Source organism: Amblyomma mixtum, chromosome 6 (assembly GCF_055824585.1).
Source record: "Amblyomma mixtum isolate Tamu chromosome 6, ASM5582458v1, whole genome shotgun sequence".
NCBI lineage: Eukaryota > Metazoa > Arthropoda > Arachnida > Ixodida > Ixodidae > Amblyomma > Amblyomma mixtum.
The window spans coordinates 12,461,418-12,483,031 of NC_143017.1; the positions used below are offsets into that span (position 1 = coordinate 12,461,418).

General features: G+C 44.6%; 2 protein-coding genes across 3 annotated transcripts; one reads left to right on the plus strand and one right to left on the minus strand.

The window, feature by feature from the left end:
* Positions 1-1,840: 1,840 nt before the first annotated feature.
* Positions 1,841-3,304, minus strand: LOC149338234 (uncharacterized). The gene has a single exon (XM_089550293.1). It carries the CDS (start codon positions 3,302-3,304, stop codon positions 1,841-1,843), a length of 1,464 nt encoding a protein of 487 aa, XP_089406419.1.
* A 2,872-nt stretch (positions 3,305-6,176) lies between these two features.
* Positions 6,177-19,552, plus strand: LOC149338235 (uncharacterized). Of its 2 annotated transcripts, none has more exons than XM_089550294.1 (6): positions 6,177-6,374; positions 7,272-7,353; positions 7,911-7,985; positions 12,231-12,361; positions 17,997-18,105; positions 19,501-19,552. In XM_089550294.1, the coding sequence occupies exons 1-6, from the start codon at positions 6,359-6,361 to the stop codon at positions 19,508-19,510; spliced, it is 423 nt and encodes a 140-aa protein (XP_089406420.1). In that variant the 5' UTR covers positions 6,177-6,358; the 3' UTR covers positions 19,511-19,552. The 2 variants fall into 2 exon arrangements, with proteins under 2 accessions (XP_089406420.1, XP_089406421.1); XM_089550295.1 differs by having other exon boundaries at positions 7,275-7,353.
* Positions 19,553-21,614: the final 2,062 nt, after the last annotated feature.

Sequence of the window (21,614 nt, forward strand, 5' to 3'; positions counted from 1 at the left end):
TGGGAGAGTTTAAGAAGCAAGCATTGATGAGGTACTTTGTCGAATGCCTTAGCGAAATCTAGGAAAATGGAGTCAGTTTGTAGGTTAGTATCAAGGTTGGCGTGAATATCATGTAGAAAAATGGCTAGTTGAGTTTCGCAGGAGAACCCCTTGCGAAATCCATGCTGTGATGGATGGAAGAAATTATTTGAATCCAAAAATTGCATGATTTGAGAGTAAATGACATGTTCCATGATTTTGCACGGTACACTTGTTAATGAAATGGGGCGATAATTAAGAGGTGAATCAGTACTACCTGATTTGTGGACGGGAACGACCTTCCCCACTTCCCAGTCGTCTGGAATGGTACCTTCGGAGAGTGATTGCGAGAACAATGAACAAAAAATGCTGCAACAGACTGATTTAGTGTTTTTCAGGACCTTTGAATTGATTTCATCTATGCCGGAGGCCGAGGAATTGTTAATTTTGTCGATTATGCACGAAATTCCATTACTGTTGAAGGTTATCGCGTCCATGCCTGTGGTGATTATAAGAGGCAATCTAAAACACGGTGCTTCGGATTCGTTAGTAAAAACGGAAGAAAACGCAGTGTTAAACGCGTTTGCACATTCGATATCAGTCATCCTTTCACCAGAATTGTTAGTGAGGGTTGGAAGACGTGCTTCCTTCGGGTTTATCAATTTCCAGAACTTCTTGGGGTTATCGGTTATCATTTTTGGCAGATCAACTTCGTAAAATGAACGCTTCGCACTTCTAATCGTCGCCAAGTACGTGTGTTCGGTTTCGTAGTATTTATCCCAAGCCTGCTGGCTTGCTTGACGCTTAGCTGTACGAAATGCGCGTTTTTTCTTATTTTCAAGCTTTTTAAGAGCTTTTGTAAACCAGGGTTTTTGATTATTTTTCCGAAAACTTCGTGTCGGAATATATTTATTGATCAATTCAGAAAACTTATTTTTCAATAGCACCCAGTTGTCGTTTACACTTCTACTATGAAGATCCGTTTGAAACGTCGATAGAAAGTTAGTTAGTTCGGTGTTAATTGCGTCGTAGTTTCCCTTATTGTAGAGGCTAATAGTTTTCTGAGTAGTTTGTCTTATTACAGGTGAGAAGTTAAAACTGGCATGGATTACTTTATGATCGCTGATTTCCCTGAGATACGTAATGAATTCTAGGCTGTCTGCATTGGTGGTCAGTATAAGGTCGAGTGTGTTAGCCGTTTCCCCTGCGACACGTGTTGGTTCGGAGATTAGTTGGGTTAAATTAAAATTAAGGCAAACGTCTATAAATTCTTTTGACTCTCCTTGACTGGCTATAGGCTGAGACTGGTTATGCCAGTCGATATTGGGGTAGTTGAAATCCCCAAACAGGAGGATGTGTGCTTTAGGGTGCTTGAAAACCATGTTATTTAAAATATTGTGAAGTTTGCGAGGAAAGTCAGGACTGCTGCGAGGTGGTCTATAACACACACCAATTAATATTGTCAATGGGGATGCCCGGCACATGATCCATAGAATTTCTAAGTCTGAAGTGACTTTAATGCTAGAACAAGATAACTGCTCATGGACTGCAATCAGAACTCCTCCCCCCGAGCATCTTTGCGATCAGCGCGAAAAAGACGAAAATGAGGCAGGTCGAACAATATCTCGGAATCTGAGATGTCGTTATTCAACCATGTTTCAGTTAGAACGAGCAGATTGCTGCCTGATGATGTTACAAGATTTGACATGACATCACGTTTCGGCAGGAAGCTGCGAATGTTAGTAAAGATTACCGATAATGGAAAGTTGGCACGAGGAGTAGCCCGGGAATATCGCGATGACCGGGAATGATTAGTTGATTGTTACGATATCTCTTGTACGGACTGAGATGATTCATCAAAAATATAGCGTTTTGGGCCAATATGCATCGTTTTGAACCTCAGGGAAAAAGACGCAGACTTTGCCTTGGCAAAAGCCGCAAGGTGTTTTCGGCAATTTTGGACACGACGTGAAAAGTCCTCACCGACGCTATAACCGGTATCCTTGAATTTCGGACCTTTTGAAAGAACTGATTCCTTAGTTTTGAAGGATATAAATTTAACGATGACCGGGCGTTGCCGGTCTTCAGAGTGGCGTCCGAGGCGATGGGCACGTTCTATATCTTTTGCACTTAGCTGGGTGTCGAGGTGTTCGGAGCAGTGACGAATTATTAGGTCCTCGGACTGCGAGTATGTTTCAGAAGGGTTAGTGTCAGGCAAACCATAGAAGATTAGGTTGTTGCGTCGGGAGCGATTTTCCGCGTCGTCAAGGCGATCCTCTAGTACACCAACTAGGCGAGCAGTCTCGGTTGCTGTGGTCTGCATTGCCTCTAGATCTGAACGGAGTGTGGGTAGATTTTCACAGTGGGTTTCTAGAGCACTGAGGCGTACGGTCAAATTAGACATTTTCTGGTCCATTGAGAGCAATTGACCCTTAAGCCCCTGCACTTCATTCACTAACTCTGCCTGGCTAGAAGACACCTTCTTTAGTTCGCTAAGGATAGTGTCGAGCTTATCGGGACCAGGGTTGCTCTCAATGTCAGCGCACAGCAGCAGAAGAGACCGAACAACATTAAAGCACTCGACACTGATAACAAGGCAACACTGGGGGCTCGGGAGCTGTACCAAAAAGTAATTGCTAGTTTTCTTTGAAAATAAACTCAGATGGTTACCAACCTGCATGGCGAAGACGGGTGGATTAGACCGTGTTGTGGCACAGCCACCGAGCCCACAGAGTGCTGGCGTCGGTTGTTGCTCTTTTATAAACTGTCCGTAGAATGTCGCTGACGATAGGGCTTTCCAGTCGTGTCCGAGGGTCCAGTTTGCTTGAGTCAGTAGCACAGGTGCGGGGGCGTCAGTAGGTGCAGCGCAGAATGTTCCACCATTTGCACTGCGCATGGGTGCACTTTCGTTTGCTGTCATCCAGGAACCGCAGAAGGCTGCAGGGAGCATGACGCAGATGATCATCGGCGAGAAAACCTGCATGGCGAAGACGGGTGGATTAGACCGTGTTGTGGCACAGCCACCGAGCCCACAGAGTACTGGCGTCGGTTGTTGCTCTTTTATAAACTGTCCGTAGAATGTCGCTGACGATGGGGCTTTCCAGTCGAGTCTGAGGGTCCAGTTTGCTTGAGTCAGTAGCACAGGTGCGGGGGCGTCAGTAGGTGCAGCGCAGAATGTTCCACCATTTGCACTGCGCATGGGTGCACTTTCGTTTGCTGTCATCCAGGAACCGCAGAAGGCTGCAGGGAGCATGACGCAGATGATCATCGGCGAGAAAACCTGCATGGCGAAGACGGGTGGATTAGACCGTGTTGTGGCACAGCCACCGAGCCCACCGGAGTCCACATGCGGAGAAAAGGCTAAGGTCACAAATACGCGTCGCTTAACGACACGTAATAGAGTAACGTGATGGCGAAAAAGCTGGAAGATTACTCGCAGTAATCGTCCTGCTATCACAAAGGCAGCATGTATGTTACGCACGCATGACCTGTTGCCTGTATAAATGATCAAGGCGACTCCCATATCAAGTTTCCACGTTTCAGTTTTTAGCCGCGCATGCTGCAAGATCATCATAAAATATGAAATATATATATATATTTTTACGACTTCGCTCATTGCTCCCACTGAAAATTTCATGACTGTGACACAACCATCTCGCTAAATATAGAGAACAGCGTACGAAGCCTAAGGCCCAGTACAGCCTTGAGCGTCTTTGAACACGGACGCCTAAAAATGGCGCGTGCGTGGACCGTTGCGTCGCGCCTTCGCTGTAATTTCCCGGAGGAACAAGAACCCGAATATTTGTCAGTCGACGTGGCGTTACCCCGCGGCGCCAAGGATTGGGTGGCGAGTTCTGCGACATGAAGTCGCGCCGCAAGAATTCGGTCAGTGAGTGACTTCCCCATGAGGATGTATTTGTTCGGGGCTCACCCTCCGTGACCAAGGGACTTAATTAACTCGCGCGAACTCTGTGACTGGATCCCTACTGTAAACGTGCGTTTAATGCCCATTCACAATTGCAATAGCAAAGGGCATGCGACCGGCAGTCGCTTGCGATCGGGCAGCAGCTCCACGACACTTCCTCATACCTACAAGAGTGACCTGCAGCTCGCCTGCTCGTTTGAATCTCACGTGAAATGAGAAGTCTTGGAACTGACGTCAGTCGATCGCGCGCCTTGGTTCAGTCTCCTGCGCCCTCGCGCTTCGTCCTCTAGAGTGTTCTGGTCCCTCACGCTCGGTCCACTAAAGTGTTCCTTACTATTAACAGTGTGCTATGACAACCTGAGCGAAGAGTAGAATGTCGGGGTGGTTTTGACGTGCGCCACTGCCATGCAAGCGTAAGGGCGCTCTTCTCGGGACCGGCCTGCAAGCCTGGATGCCGGCGTCAGAAAAATTCACTGGTATTTTTTGTTCACGTCCATGGGATAGAGTATCGTTAGCCAATATCGAGTTGTTGGTAGAAGCGATAACAGCAAAACAAATTTTCTCCCACAGCCGCTTCTGCTGCCCATTGCAGCTCGCCTGGCCTCTGCTAGCTCAGCTCCTGAAGGGGTCGCAGAAACCGAGCTTATTTCACTATGACGCGGCGCTCACAGTAAAACGGTGGCGAGGGTAGCACCTCAGTGCTAGCCAGTTCCGAATCGCACCCAGCTTAGGCGTCGATGTGCAATCGGCTAAGCTTAGCGACGACAAGGGTAGCTAGAGAGCAGCGCGCAGTTCGTCGGCCGGCGGGGCGGCGTCGTTGCCGAACGCTCGGCTCGCTCAATGATTGGCTCAGTAGCTTGCGAACTGAGCAGGCAAGGCTGGAAAATCGAGCAGCGAGCGTCTGTCCTGCGACTGAGCGAGACTTTATTCTCACGTTTGCAGCATAGGTGAACAAATTTAGCACACATATATGCATCGAATATCTGCATGCTGCCTTACGGCGTTTATTAAGCTCGTCCTCGACGTCACCGTTATCGCGGAAACCGCGCATATCTTTAATTCACTACGAGGCATGGTTCACAGTACAACGTACGGTGAAGAGAGTAGCACCTCAGCGCTAGCCAGTTCGAAAGAACTCTCAGCTCTAGCATCGATATGAAACCTGCTAGGCTTTTTAGCGACGAATACGACATCCAGGGAGCAGCGCAAACTTCGTCGCTCGGCGCGCTCGCGGGCAGTGTCATTGCTGAAAGCTCGGCTCCCTCAATGCTCAGCAACATGCGACTTGGGCTCGCAAGGCTGGAAAACTGAGCAGCTAGCGGCTGGACTGCGACTGAGCCCTCGTTTGCAGCACGGGTAAACAACTTTTAGCGCACATACGCTTGGAATACCGGCTTCGTTGCGGCCACCTTAAGGTGATTCTTACGCTCGTCATCGACGCCATCGTCACCGCTCGTGACGCACTGGCTGAGAACTACAATTCGAGTGCGTGCTAAAACAAGCTGTTCGTATTTCTCGGAACAATCTGAACTCGAAAACACAGTTGCCTCTATCGGCTTCCATGTGGGCTCTTGCTCAATTGTGAAAGTACACGCGCGAACAAGATGCGGCGAGTGCGAGCCGCTGTTGCGTATCAGCTAAAGTCTGACGCAACTATCGGCGTAGTTTCGTAAAGCAGTTGATATCAAAGTAATCCGCTTGTACGGGTCACAGTTAAGCTCTCAGTTTCATGTAAATCTCCGTCGAGCATGCCCGCGTCAGTCAAAGTAATGCATCGCAGCTGCTCTCAGTCCTACCGCTCACGTCCAACATATCCTTGATATGCACCAGCTTGAGATACGGTGCATTTCTTTGCCCTTTTTGTCGCAATTAGGAGATTTTAGCTGGCAGCAAACGAAATTTCATTCCGTCAACAGCGTCGTCTGCGCCGTCGTCTGCTCCGTCGTCTCCTAGGACATCCGGGGCACCCTGGGTGATGGGATCACAGGATCGCAGCTTCTACAAACGTCAAGTCAACAAAAGTATTTAAAAGCGCTTTAGTGTTCACACTTAATAAAAAAAAATCAAGATTATTTTTGTTCTAAACATAATTTAAATATTAGTAGTAAAAAAGCGCATTTTAGTTGCAGTTTTTCAACGACGCAAAAACAAGGGCAAAGCCGCTTCCGCCGGCGCCATGGCATGCGTGCGTTGTTTCACGTTTTGTGTTATTTTGCTTTTCAATGGCATTGTTTGAGTGTTTGTGCGGCGGACATGTGTGAAGAACAGAAGCGTGTTTTGGAAGCCAACGACGAGTATCACGCCCAGTCAACATCGGTGTGTTTGGACGGGCAAAGCCATGAAGAAAGGCAGCGCTACGACGCCTTGTCACCTGGAAAGGCAATGAAGACGACGGCGTGGTTTTACTAAGCCTGGATGAGCTGCATGATCGGTGAGTCCCGTCAACGCTTCTCTATTACTGATCTGTATTCGCACGCGTTATTAGTGTGCGGCTATATAGGGAAGGCAGTGGAGACAGTCTGCGTGCAGTTGCCTCAGCTATAATGCGTTGCCAGAAAAGCACGGGCGTATAGCCTGCGTGATAAGTGTTGCTTCATAGTCTATGTCTGCGTTTAGTACTCAGGTGCCGTGGTAAATAAGAATGCCACCAGAAATCACAACAGAGTTATGCGGTCGCTTGCTAGCGCTGCGAAAAACTACAGAGAATGTTTAATACATTCAACTGGCATTCAACTGCGTAGAAGACGACGATGAGTGCCGCGGGTGAGAGCGTTTTTGCTTGGCCAGCTGAGAACAGGCTAGGGAACTGACAACGGGCGATTTTGCTCGCGGCTGGTACCCATCGGATGGATTTGTGCTATTTAGAAGATGATGATAAGCGGCAGTGCTGCGCGATGAAGCACTCGCGCTAGGCGAACTGCGAACAGACGACGGATGATTTTGCTCGGTGTTGGTGCTCATCGGATCAGTGCTTACTTCTTAATATTCGTCTTGCAAATTTTTTCGAAGACAGTGATCGCATGTGGAGGGCTGGCGCATATTTACTAGTCATTTGTAAACTTTTTATCTGTGCTTCCCCATTGGAACAGAATTTGGCAATATTATGTCAGTTAAGTCGTTCTTGTGTCTTCCCTGAATTGTAGGCGTCCATGCTTCCTCTCCTTCAGGGCACTGAACTGTTGGGGATGGAACTGTACACTTATTTGGAATTTCAAGCTTTTTGCTGTATGCCTCGCTTATGCGGCCCGCTTTTAGGTCGTTCGCAGTTGTTGGTGGTTTGTTATTCATTTTTACTTTCTCTTATTTATTCCTGGTTGACTGCCGGCAGCAGTTCTCCGCGCTCGGAACTGTTCCCAGGCACGGAACCCTACCCACAGACCTCCCTGCACCTCACTCACCAGTGTTCTTCGGTATTTTTTTTTCTCTTGCGCCTACTTGCATTACCACTCGACAAATGTTTTGCTGTTTTTATTTGTGTGCAGATTTGTTAAATACACTACTAATTTTCGTATCATGCTCAGTTGTGACGTGAGATATCGGGCTCCTTGCTATTTGCCTTTTCCATTCTCTCTTCTCATTTATGCAAGGTAAACTGGTGGACTGGTTGCTACGTTCAATTTAAGAATACATTAGACGCTGGTGCAAGGCACCCTAATAGTAATTAACTAAAGCCTGCGCATGCTATATTCGACTAGTTGGGCTCTTTCATCATGCATAAAAATGGTATTCCAGCCAGCTCATCTTTCAGTGTGGTTATGACAGTCATGTATTTGTGCTCAAAGAATGTGTATAGGTGTTTCACATACAATCTCCTTATTTATTTTGTCATGGGCCACCTCATTGCTTTTTGTGTTCCTATATTAATACCTTATTTTAGTTTCTGAAGCAGTCGACAGTTTGTTTTGTCGTCATTCATGGCATTGACACTGGCACTGACAGCTGTTGGTCGGGACGTATTTATCTGCAGTTGCCAGCTGCCAGCATCTGCTGGGCCATGCGTGCTTCCTGCCTTCAGCTGTGCCATCCCTCCAAGCCATTCATGGTAATTATCTTTTTCAGTTATGCATACCTTACCTGCCTGTTTTGAAAAATATGTTCAACATAGGCTCACTGCTGTGTTTAAAAATGCATGCAGAACTATACATGCACTTTACAGCAGTACCTCAGCTTATAATTACATGAACTGAAAATTTGTACGAAATATAGCCGCTCATGTAGCTCTTCACACTGCGCTGCTATTATAACAGAGTTGAGCCTGCTTCAGGTGCAGTGACTATTCCACACCTGTTGCTTGTTATGCATGTGTGTCCTCTAAAAGGGCCGAAATGTTCGTTTATCTTTTTAAAAACATTGTGCTGTACAATAATACTTTAATTGTATTTCTTGCTTGTACACTGAAATGTCAGTCAGTAAAGTAACATTGTATGATGACACGAAATCTTGCGTGGCATAGCATCCTTGCAGCGTACTTGGCAAGCTCCTGTCAGCGCAGATGTATTGCTGGTTTATTGCTGTGGCATGTGGTTATACTGCACAGTTTGTACCTCTGCGTTCTTGAAACTATTCTTGAAAAATTTAAAATTGTTTTTTGAGGCAAGGAAGTGACAGAGTAACTGTCTGACATCTTGATAGGCACCTGAACCATGATGTAAGGGAAGGGATAAAGGAGGGAGTTAAAGAAGAAAAGAGGTGCCGTAGCAGAGGGCTGCAGAATAATTTTGGCCACCTGGGTATCTTTATCCTGCACTGACATCAAACAGCATGCAGTTTAGCCTGTGTTCACTTGGGCCCGCATGAAAAAAAACGAGCAGACCTTCTTAGAACTAACATTTCATTGCACCAGCTACTTTGTAGTTTTGACTGCAGTGACCTGAAATCAACGGTTGTTTACTTTGCACAACCCACATGCCCTGAACAAGATGGGATGATGCTAGACGAGGTGACCCTCTCTGCATAGCAGCGGGTTGGTTCAGGAAATGCGAAGACTCATGGAGAACCGCTCAGTTATATTTGATTTCATGTTATTGTAGTATTAGTGGTGAGTTGTAGTATAAGTGATGAATTCTTGTAAATGATTGAGGACGTCAATACTCAGTGTGGAAATAAGAGCTAAATCAAAACTTAATAATCAGGAAAGAGGCCATTTTATGTAATGCAGTAAGGTACTGGAAGTCTTAACATAATACACCTCGGCCAGGTCATGCACAGATATAGAGCATTTGAAAGAAATGGTTGGCAGAATAAGAAAGGGGTTTATTGCCGTAAGCATGCACTCAGAAGGTACGAGCAGCACCTTGCAGTATGCTCAAAAAGAAATTTTTAAACTGATTTGCCTTTGCTAAGCTGTCGGGCAAAGTGGGGTACACAATAAAAGGCCTAAAATTGAGAACAGTGCGGTGAACCACTCAGGAAAATAATAGGGTTAATATGATAAGAGATTGGGAGAGAACTGAGTTGGTTGGAAATAAATGCGAATTAAAATCTGAGCGGGAATCATAAATGGACATAGGCAGGACATACATTTTTTAAAGAAGCTTACTATCATTTTGGATAGTGTAGTGGTTACTCACAGCCGGAAATTGTGCTCTTCTTGCCTTCATTTTGTGGACATTTGCTTTGTGTCTTATGTCCCTTGGCCTGCCATAGGCAGCATATGCTCATAATAAATTTTTATCTGTCTAATTATGTCGCATCGGGAGAATTGAACTATATAACCTCATCAATGCACACCCTCTCTGAAGTGAACTTTGTCAACCCCGTCAGTCACCACATTGATGCATGTTGCCCCAAATGGGAGCCGTCATGGGGCTGAGTGGTTATTGTGCTTGGCTGCTGACCCGGAAGAGGCAGGTTCGATTCCAGCTGTACTAGTCTCACTTCAATGGAGACGAAATCCTAGAGGCCCAGGTACCGTGTGATGTCAGCACACCTAAAGAATTTTCCGGTCCTCTACAATAGCACCCTGTATAGCCTGCGCCGCTTTGTGGCATTAAACCCTTTAAAACCAAGTAAAGTAATGGATACGTCATTTCCAAAAATTGTTTAAATTTATTATTTTCTAAACGTTAACAATTTTCTGCACCTGTTTTCTTTCGTCTTTCCCTCTTATTTCCTTCCTCATGCTGAGTAACAGGTCAGTGATTTTAAGTTCCAGCTAAATATTTTGTTCATTTCATTAGAAAACTTCCTCTGTCTCTCTCTATTGTTTTGCTGTTTGTATCTGCAGTGTAGTATTATGCAGAAATATTGCAAGCTTAGATCCAAGAGATGTGGCCTGGATTTTAAGTTCTATAGTCAATCACACTGACATTACTTATTACGCTATCGAGGCTTTCTTTTCGCATGTGCTACCTGGTACAGAACTGATGTGACCTACAGCGGTAAATATCGTTTGAATGTGCATAAATTGAATAGGAAGGCAAATTTCCCATTTGCCTATGTAAATAGATTGGGCAATCGTCATGTGCTCACAAAGCTCATAAACTTTGTTTCCAAAACTTTCTGTAAAAGGCACTGACTCACTGAAATACACTGCAGTTACTTTTGCCTAATCCTGATATTATTTACTGAAGATTGGTTTGAGGGAAAGTCCACTGAGCTCGAATGAGTGCACGGCAGCTTGTCTTTGTCCAAAGTATTTAGAGAATAATGAATTTTGTTACCTGGCAAAGATAAAGCAAGGATGGCAGTGTTTTGTAATGTCCACTGGGAATTCTTCCAAAGCCCAGTATGCATGTAATTCCTTTCTTTTTGTGCAACATAAAACGTCTTCCCTTTACACTCATGGTTGAAACAAAATGCTGAATACTTCACAACTCAAAAAATGAAAGCCAATATGCCGCTCTACAAAATATCAGGCTGCAGCGGTTGTTGCGAGGCAAATTCACTAGGTTGTCATCATCATCAGCCTGACTACACCGACTGCGGGGCAAAGGCCTCTCCCATGTCTCTCCAATTAACCCTGTCCTTCGCCAGCTGCAGCCACCGTATCCCCACAAACTTCTTAATCTCATCCGCCCGCCTAACTTTCTGCTGCCCCCTGCTACGCTTGCCTTCTCTTGGAATCCACTCCATTACTCTTAAGGACCACTGGTTATTTTGCCTTTGCATTACATCTCTTGCCCAAGCCCATTTCTTCCTCTTCATTTCGGCTACGATATCAATAACCCACGTTTTTTTCACACCTATTTGTCAGGCTCCGCATTTTTTTCTCACCTATTCGTCAAGCTGCAAGCCACTTGCACGCTCTACAAACCTATTTAAAGTACAATATCCAGCAGTTTTGCCATGGAGTGTGTAGTGCTAAAACAAAAAATAATACAAGTAATAGCTGATGATTTGCTAGAGCAACAGAATTCCAAGAGTTTGAGAAGGGCAGTGGGAGAACTAGCAAGGCGGGATAGCAAAATCCGACAAGCAGCGGACAGGGATCCTGCAACTTGTAGAGGAAAGGCAAATTGGAGACTTATGGAAGGGGCTGTAGTCTTAAGTGCACCTATCTGGGCTTGTGATGCAGTGTATAGGGCCCTTTGTTTTTGAGTAAAGCTGGTTTCTCCTGATTGTTGCATTCCAGAAAGATTCATCAAGATTTGGTTAAACCCAATTTTCGCGTGCAAATGTGCCTGTAAGAAAGTGTAGATTGATAATGCATGAAGCTAAAGAACCACTGGAGAGTAGTGGATATGTCTCGTATTTCTTCGTAGCTATATTGTTTAAACAGTGCTGGCTATTTTAATTCCTTTTTAATGCTTATTGCTCGTCGAGTTGCATAAAATGTTAGGATAAATTGAAAACTGCAGGTAGATTTAATTACAATTATACCCGTATTTATGAAGCTCTGTTCGAAGAGAGGTCCACATTTTGTGTGCACGCTTTGAATTTGATTATTTTCACACTGCAAAATGGAGGACAGGTCTGCTGTGCGAGTTTTTTGCAATGAAGCGAGAGCAAGTGGTGCGGAATGCTTGTTACTGTGTCACCCTGCCAATATTTCTAGAGCCCCTGGGACCACTGAGCTTGTGAGTATCTATGACTCAAAAGCTGGGAGCTGATTGCCCGTTCCGAGGTTGTCTGTATTAACAAGCATTTGACACCATAGAACAAGATGCAGTCAGGCTGGGACTGTGCAGTATGTCAGTGTTAACGAGGTCGTGATAAACGAGGTTTACTCTGCGAAGCTAGTGTGAAATAATAATGGTTCTTATGGAAAATATCGTTTTTTCTTAGTCATTGCAGCAATGCAAGCATATCAAATCTGATATCTCTCACTCATTCCTCTATGTTTAAGTTTCAAGGGACCAAGAGTTGCGTGGAAGTCGTGCAAGCCACAAAGTTGCGTGCGGCTTGAGCCAGCAACCAGGAGCAGGCTGGGAATTTCCGAATTGCCAGTGGTATTCGCTCAGTCAAGCAGGCTTTACTGTAAGTACAGTGTTTTCGGCATAGCATTTCTTTGGGAAGTATGCATTGAGCTTGAATAGGACAAGCTGTCGGTCTAGTTGGTGCTGATCCTTTGTGGTTGACAGTGCTTAGAAACACAGACTGGGGTCAGAAAGAAAAAATATGAGGGCACACGTGCTGACTACAGATTTATTCCAGAATCACTGAAACACTGCATATATAACCAAGACGCAGGCGCCAACAGGTGGCAATTATATGCACTCGTGGCAACAATAAGTGATATGACGAATAGTGGGAAAACAACACAAAATAGAAACAGAAAACCAGACTATAGAGCAGGGAAGGATGAAACCATAACAAGGTTAAAGGAATAGTTTTAAGCAAGCCATTTTTAAGACCACCAGCACGTGAAACAGTGGAACGGTTTGACCAAAATTTTCAAGTACTGGTCTGATAACACGGAACTAAAACACTACACGCAAACACAGATCAAGGGCAGTGAAATAAAAGTAAAATTGCAATAAAAAACATGCGGTGAAAAGAAAATGGTGATTGGGCAAGCAAACAAGAATTGGTCTACAAAGGTGAAGTGAGCTAAAAACTGAAAGAATAAAAGGGGAATAAATGCACATGAGCAACAAAGGTGAAGCCAGGAATTAACATGGCTAAAGGAGGAAGATGAGCTACTGTAAAAACGAGAGAGATAAAATATCAAAAGATGAAATTCAATGAGTATGAAAGATAAAAGCAAACAAAAACGCGAAAATAGAGGAGTTGGCAGAAAAGTAAAGGCATGCCAGATGTTTATAAAACCAGGGCTAGGTCAAACAGATCCTGAAGAAAGGCAATCTTTTTTTACGAGGGTGTTCTTGCCCATTAATCCTGGAGTCTCAAAATCCCGGCGGCTCCCACCAGTTCATCATGTCAGCTTATTCTGGTGCTTTTTAACACAGTGGCACTTTTTCGAACATGGGTGGCATGGTGCTTTTTTCAGTAAGTTTTGGCAATGGACTTGCAGATTTAGATGGACATGGTTGTAGGCCAGTTGGTAGGAAATCGTGAGGAGCAAAACCGCAAAACAGGATGGGACAAAGGGAGGCGAAACACAAGGTGGTACGACAACTGAACATTTATTGAAGAAATGAGTGCTCATATGGATCAGTTGCATATGTAATCTGCAAACAATCGTTGCAAAAACAACCTAAGGAGGGAAACAGAAATTCTAATTCTTTCTGAAAGATGGACACAGAAGGCATGCTAACACACTTATTTGGCTTCGACCTCAGGATGGCAACAGCCTTGAGAATTTCTTTCCAACTGGCCCTTTATTCATCCAATAATAATGTGCAGTTCAGTTTAGGATAAGTCTTTACAACTGCGACAGTGAACGGGCAGGCAAGGTCGTCCGGGCCTACCCAAGGAATGCTAATACTCTTGCAAGGGACTGTTTCACCATCTACTAATTTGGCAGGTATAAAATCGACCGCAGCTAAGAGGAATCGTGTACACCACCCCCGTTGCACATGGCACGAGGCATTCAAAAAAGTACTGCCAACGGGCATGTTGTACGAGATTCCCCTCAGCTGTGGCCAGGTTTATATCGTCCAAAGTGGTAGATGTTTACACATTTGTTTGCAAGAGCATGCGTGTTCCTTGAGTAGACCCGGAGGCGTTTGCCGTGCCACTCACCGTCTCATTTGTAGACTGCTATCCCAAACTGAACTGCACACAGATTATTGGATGAAGAAAGGAGCAGTTGGAAAGAGAAATTTTTGAGGCTGTTGCCATCTTGAGGTCGGAGCCAGATAAGTGTGTCAGCACGCCTACTGTGTTCATTTTTCAGGAAAATTAGCGTTTCTGTCTGTGTTTCCCCCGGTTGTTTTTGTTTCGTTTTTGAGCAGGTGCTTGTCAAATTTGCTCAGCTCCATGGTTGCCATTGAATTTTTTTGCCTCTTTACGATTGTTTGCAGATTACACACGCGACTTGTCTATATAAGCACTGCTGTTCTTCAATAAATTTTCAGTTGTCAGTATGGCCTTGTGTTGTCACCTGCCTCTGTGCGATACAGTTTTGCGGTTTTGCTCTTCACGACTGGCAGATTCCTGAGAGATGTACCCGATAAATCAATATTATGCTCCCTTATCCTTTCATTGATGCCAATGTATACCTTGCGGCAAGACAAAGGGATTGATGAAACGCCCTCCGCGCATGGCGCTAAGGGTTTTCTGTGCCGCGTGGTGCAGCGTCTTTTTTTTTCTTTTATGATTCCACAACTGCAATAGGTGCTAGGGGGTCAGAAAAGTCAATGTCTACTGCTGCTTTCTCTCCAACTTTCTTATGGTTCTGTGAAATTTACCTTTAGAAAATTCAAGAGATAGAGTATATGCTTTTTTTGCTGCCGCCCCCCCCCATCACCTATCGCACCTCTAGGATCGTCAATGAAAAAGAAAAAAGAAACAGGCTGCACCGCATTGCACAGAAACCCTTAGCGGCATGCGCAAGAAGTGCTTGCTCAATCCCTTATTCTGGCTGCAAGGTATACGTTGGCATCAATGGAAGGCTAAGAGAGCATTACACTGATTTATCGGGTACATCTCTTAGGTACCTGCAAGTCCACTGCTGATAATGGGACGCAAAAAAGCCATGCTGCCCAAAGTTCAAAAAAGCCACTGTGTTAATAGAGCCCCGGAATAAGCTGAAGGAATGCAATGGTGGAAGCCGTGGAGATTTTCAGGCTCCGGGGTGAATGTAAAGAACACGCTTGGATCACTCGGAGGACTGCCTTTCTTTGTGGACGTACTTGTTCTAGCCGTGGTTCTACATGTGTGTTACATGCCTTGCCTCTTCCGCCAACTTCCCTCTTTTCGTGTTTTTCCTTGATTTTTGCCTACATACTGGTTATTGAATTTCACTTTTTTTTACATTTTATCTCTCGGCTTCACTGTACGTCATCTTCCACTTTTAACCATCTTAACTGTTGGCTTCACTTTTGTGGCTCATGCGCATTTTTATTCCCCTTTTATCCTTTTATTTTTAGCACACTTCACCTTCGCTTGTTGCTCAATTCTTGTTTGCTTACCCAATCACCATTTTGCTTCTATTGCGTGTTTTTTCTTGCCATTTCTCCTTCATTTTTTTTCACTGCGCATGGTCTGTGTTTGTGCGTAAGGTTTTTTAGTTCCATTTTATCAGACCAGTTCTTAAATATTCTTTCGGTCAAACCTATCCACTGTTGGCAGTCTTTTAAAAATGACTTGCTTATAAATTTTTCTCTCACCTTGTTCTGGTTTTATCCTGTGCTGTGTCCTCTGGTTTTTGCTTCTAGCTTTTGTTGTTTTTCCAGTATTTCTCATACCACTTGTTACCACGAGTGCATAAATCGCTGCGTGTTGGTGCCTGTGGTGTGGGTATTTATGCAGTATGTCGGCAGTTATGGAAAAAGTTTAGGTTCAGTGCCTGTGCCATCGTCTTTTTTGTTTCTGTCCCTTGTCTCTATGTCTGAGTACTGTCAACCACAATCAGTGCATTGAGCTGACTGCTCTGCAGCTACCCATATGTTTGCAATGAAGTGGCTTCAAGAATAATGAAGTACACAAAAAAATTGATTGCTTAAAATTTCTGGTATGTTTTTTAGGAAAACATTTGGCATTTAGAAAGCATTTGGCATTTAAAGGGCTAAGAGTGCTCTGAAAACCTAAAAAAATTGTTTTTCTTGGGGCCTTTCCTCAAATTTCACATCACCGTGTAGCGTGATGCCAGACATTCAAGTTGTTACCCACTTATTGGCTGCCACCTTCTTTGGGAGGCAGTCTCATGGGGTTTGGGAGACAATCTGATTTCTGTGCGTTGGCCTGAAGTGCAAGCTTTTGGATGTGGGGAGCAGGTTCACGGTGCCAACTTTTGGCTGTAACTACAGTTTGGCCATGACTGTTAGTCCTTTTTTGTGATGCAGTGTCATTTATGTAATGCATAATTTAATGATGAAGCAGTCTCAGGGGTTGCGGTGCTCAGCTGTTGATTTCAAAGACACAGGATCAATCCTGGCCACGGCAGTCGCATTCTGATGGAGACAAAATGCTGGAAGCCTGTGTACTGTGCGATGTCAGTGCACATGAAAGAACCCCATGTGGATGAAATTATCAGAGCCCTTCACTATGGCATCCATCATAGCCTGAGTCACTTTGGACATTAAACCCCATAAACCCAAACCTATTTTGGTACTTCTCAGCTTCGCCACTGGCCTCTGCAGGCCAGCAAAACCTCCCACAAGTTGACGAACGGCAGTTTTTTACACCATTCGTGGCAGTTTTTCATGCCATTCGTAAATGCCTACATAGACGCTACATCATTGGTGGCAAAGGTTGCCAGATGTGCAAGCGTTTCCGGTAGTTTTTCTCTGCTGCTTTCGTCACGCAGCTTGCAAAAGATGTTTTACTAGGCTAATAAACGGTGAGGTTCTTTGTGTTCTTAAGGTGGTGCAGCGTGATAAAACAGACACCTAATAGCCGTGCCATGCTTTTTTGTAGCCAAAGGCAATTTTTCGCCTTATTCTCACCTTCCTTTGCCATTCATGCTTCCTCGAGGGACGGCGGTTGGAAGAAGATCTCTAGAGCAGCTCCTCGTCTGTAGAAATGCCGAGTGACATTCTTCAATCCTAACTGCCTAACTGGAAGAGCAGTTGTTTTCTCCACTCCACAGAGTGGAGACGGAGTGTCGAGTTGAGGCGCACTTCTGAATTCGGCGGTTAGCCTTTCATAGGCAGCAGAGATGCGCAATAAACTTTATTTGCTGCTAATCTTCCAGTTAAACACTAAAACCTCCTCATTCCTCATCAATGCACACTCTGTGTAAGGAACTTTGTCACTCCATTTGTCACCACTTTGATGTATGCCATCCCAAATTCAGGGGCTGTATAATTTTTGAAATTTTGTTGAAATTGCGTGAAAACCTTTGCAATTTCATGGACCTCTCCTGTTTTTCCCCCAAGTCCCAAACCTACGCAGAGTGCAAGTGGCTTTTTAAACTCCAGCTAAATTTTGTTATTCATCAAAGGGCTTTTCTCTCTACTGCTTTGCTGGGTGTATCTGAAGTATAATATTATGCACCAGTGTGTGAAGCTTTGTTCCCAGAGCTATTAGCCCGAGGTAGTAATTTTAGAGCATTGCGTTGCGTTCTGAGCCTGGTTGCGTTTTGAGCCTCAGAGTTGTGCTGATTCCATGGGTAGAACCCAAGATGGCAGCCTCCAATGCAGCAGTGTATCCCAGTAGTTGCCATGGGAGCCGAGGTGATTACATAATGGAATAAAATAATAGCAGGTGGCAGTGTGATGCTCGAGCACCACAGCTCGAAACTAAACTGTATCGATCAGTATATGTATATCTGTCTGGCAGGCATTAAAGTCTGGCTGCTTAGTCTCGACATTCATGTAAAATTTGTGGGTGAACCGTTTGGCATGAATGTACCAGATGGTGTCATACGATTCAGCCTGCCGTGCAGCATAAACTTATAGTTAAGTTAGAGCCTATCTCGCAGCACGGATTCGAACTGACAAATTATGTTAGATGTATGAATGCTCGTTATTCGATCACTGCCTCAGCATCTGCTCATTTTTTATATTCAACCACACTAACATTACTTATTACCCCATCTGTGCAGATTCCTTCTGGCACTATTTGAAGCTGAAGGGTTGCTCGGCTGAGGATCTCCAAAAGCGCCACAAGAAGGTCCCACGCTACCTGGCACAGAAGTGCTGTGACATGCGGAGGTAAATAGCTGTTCAAGTCAATAGTCTCTTGTTATATGCATGAATAGATTGGGTAAGCTCATGTGCTTACAAAACTCGAAAACCTGACTATTTCCTAACTGTCTGTATGGTACACTTAGGCACTGGAATAACCTGCAAATCTCACTGGAATTTGCCTACTATAGTGAGATACTGCTTTACCCAAGTTCTGCTTAAGGGTAGTCGACTACTCAGATGACGCACAGAGGATTATATTTATGAACCAGACTGTTAACAACACTTATGGACCACATTAGCAGACAGATAAAAGCAAGGATTGGTGGTGTTTTGTAGTGTTCACGGGGCATTATTGAAGATAGCATCCTTGTCATTATTTTCTTGTCATCTAAAGTAAACGATCTTTCCTTTGCGCTCATGTTTTGAGACTGTTCTGAGACCGCGCGCAGCCAGTCTTTTCAGCGTGGAACAGGCGGCTTTAGACAAGGCAGGCGAGCGCTCTGTTCCTGCACGTTATGTGGATGTCGGATCAATCTCGAAAAAATTATATGAACGACGCGCCAGGAATATGACTACTCCAACTCTTCGGAGATGTGCAGCGCACAGTATACGGCCATGCCAGCGACATGTCTTTCTGTTAAAACTTTGTCTAGAACCGCTGTCACTACGCAGAAGCAGGTAGCAGTATCTGTACTAAGAATTCATATCTTAAAGGAAAAAAGAAAGCGCAATGTTCACCTTTGGCTCGATTTCTGCAGTGATGTGCGTTCTGCCGGCGGACAGTACACCGCTTGCTTGGTGTTGTAGGCCTAACCTGTGCTTTACTCAAGCTGTAGCGGGAAGCGCTTTTGAACTAGCCACCAGCGATCACAGAAATGTCTACTCTTTTTACCGCCTCTACAATAACTTTATGGTGGTATGAACGTGCAGTTGAATTCCCCAACGTCTTCGTAAGTGAAGCGCGCAGAAAAACGGGCCAGGCGGACCGCCTCGCACTGATAGATGCGGGTTGCATGCACGGACTCAGTCTGAGCCGTCGGCAGAACCGTCAATACAGGCCATGGTACACTTGGGCACACGTTGCATGCACGTCTACGTCTTGATTTCTATATGGAAACAGCTTGGTTGACGTCACTTCTGTCAATAAAGTGCTCTGCATGCCAATGTCTCTCCCATTCCGGACGGTTCCCGCCAGCCATTGTATGAAGCGGGGTGTGCATATTCAATTGTATAATTGAGGCTTTTAATGCATTATTCTTATGGGTTTACGTCGGGCCCGTGCCAATTTGATGTTAAATGTGGATCGTTGCATGAAAGGGGAATGCATAATCAAGATTCCACTGTATGACTTCTGTAACATTTGCATGCATTTGTTGTGTATGCATACCATATATATCACTGTTCTTTTTCTTCACCTAGGACAGTCTGAACAAGAGAGACCTGCTGAAGAAAAATTCTGTATGTATGTAAATAAATAGTCAATTTGCTCCAAGTGAGGTGGTTTTGTGCCTGGCTGTACTGCAGGAATGTATGGAATGTTCAGAGTCAGACTGCTGCTCTGTAGCTGCATATTAATTGACAAATAAAGCGTACTTGGTAATGACTACAGGAATACAACACACTACACAATTGCACTACAGAAGGCAGACTACAGAGATACGACACTACAGAATTACGTCACTACAGAAGACAGACTACAGAGATACGACACTACAGAATTACGTCACTACAGAAGACAGACTACAGAAATACTACACTACAGAATACAGACTACAGAAATACTACACTACAGAAGACAGACTACGGAAATACGACACTACAGACTACAGAAGATAGACTACACAAATACTACATGCCCAAAATACGACAGACTACAGAAGTTTTCTGTCGTAAATTCCTGTAGTGCGTTCTGACTGGGCTTGCACTTTTTTGTGTTTAGTTCCATGTTCCATTTGTTAGTCCATTGAAGAGCATGATCAATATCCGATTGAAGAAGAGCTATATCAGAGTCACTGTTAATTTCGCGGTATATGACGCAGTCATCAGCAAAAAGATTTATTGTTGAACATAGATTAATTGCCAGGTAAGTAATTGATATATATAAAAAAAAGCAGAGGCCCTAGAACAGAGCCTTGTGGCACTCCAGATCCAACTGGAGAAGTGCAGGAAGAAGCATTATTAGCGGTAGCAAATTGTGAACGATTAGTGAGAAACAAATGCAGCCACCTAAGAACGTTAGGGTCGAGGTTAAGTTTAGTAAGTTTAAAAAAAGCAGTTGATGAGAGACCGTGTCAAACGCCTTTGAGAAATCGAGGAATATGCAGTCGACTACGGAACCCCTGTCGAGGAATGAGTTTAGATGAAGGGTGAAGGTTAAAAGCTGTGTTTCGCAAGAAAACCACTTCCGAAATCCATGTTTACTGTCAGTAAAAAATGCATTAAAGTCAAGGAATGATGCAAGGTGAGAGTAAATAACATGATCCATAATTTTACACGAAATGCTGGTAAGTGAGATGGGTCGATAATTATGCGGGGAATGTTGATCACCAGATTTATGCAAGGGAATCACCTTCCCGACCTTCCAGTCATCAGGTATGCATGCTGTTTCAAGAGATTGCTGAACTAGGTTAGAGAGTATTATTGCGCTGAACACTTTGGGTTTAATCAAGAACTTAGAACTAATGTTATCAACACCACATGATGAAGAAACCTTTTGTTTTTCGATTATTTTTTCCACTCCAGCAGGATCAAAAATAATAGAATCCATCGGTAAAAAGTCAGCACTGTTATATGAAGGGGTTACCGAACACTGATTTTTGGAAAAAGCTGAAACCAATACACTGTTTAGAACATTTGCACATTCATTAAGATGAATTAGTTGGTCACTGGAGTGTTTAAGGCTCATGGATGATTTGTCTTTTTTGTTAACTACGCTCCAAAATTGCCAAGGGTTATTTATCAAAAGGGAAGGTAATGTGTCATTGAAAAACAAATCTTTGGCATCCTTCAGTGCACTTTTATATTCAAGGGCCGCGGCCTGATAAGCAGTCGAACGTTCTTGGGAACCGGTTAGTTTAGCAGAGCGGAACATGCGTTTTTTCTTATTACAGAGCCATTAGTTATGCGGTCAGCCCTCGGGCCGAGGTGGTGCCAAGCTTGAGTAGTGCCGCACGAACCTCGCCCAGGGAGATGTCCGCATGAAGGTGGCAGTTTGTGGAGCCGGATTAAGTGGGAAGAGAAGCAGAGGGCCGCTTTAGGGGTGGCGGTTCCGGAGGGCCGCCAGGAATTCAGTATCAAAGAGTGGGGAGGAGAGAAGGAGGTGGGAGATGTCCTTGCGTTGGGAGGACTTAGTTTGCGTGGGGTCTAGCAGCACCCTGAGAAGCGACTGCGTGTCGCCGAGGCCCAGACTGCCGGCCATGCGATTGCAGGTCTGGCCCCACTGCTGCCGAAGAAGAGAGGAACAGTGCTCCTCCATGTCCGACGCCAGCTGGGCCAAACAAAGACGCGGGTAGCGATGGTGTTTCTGGGCTGTC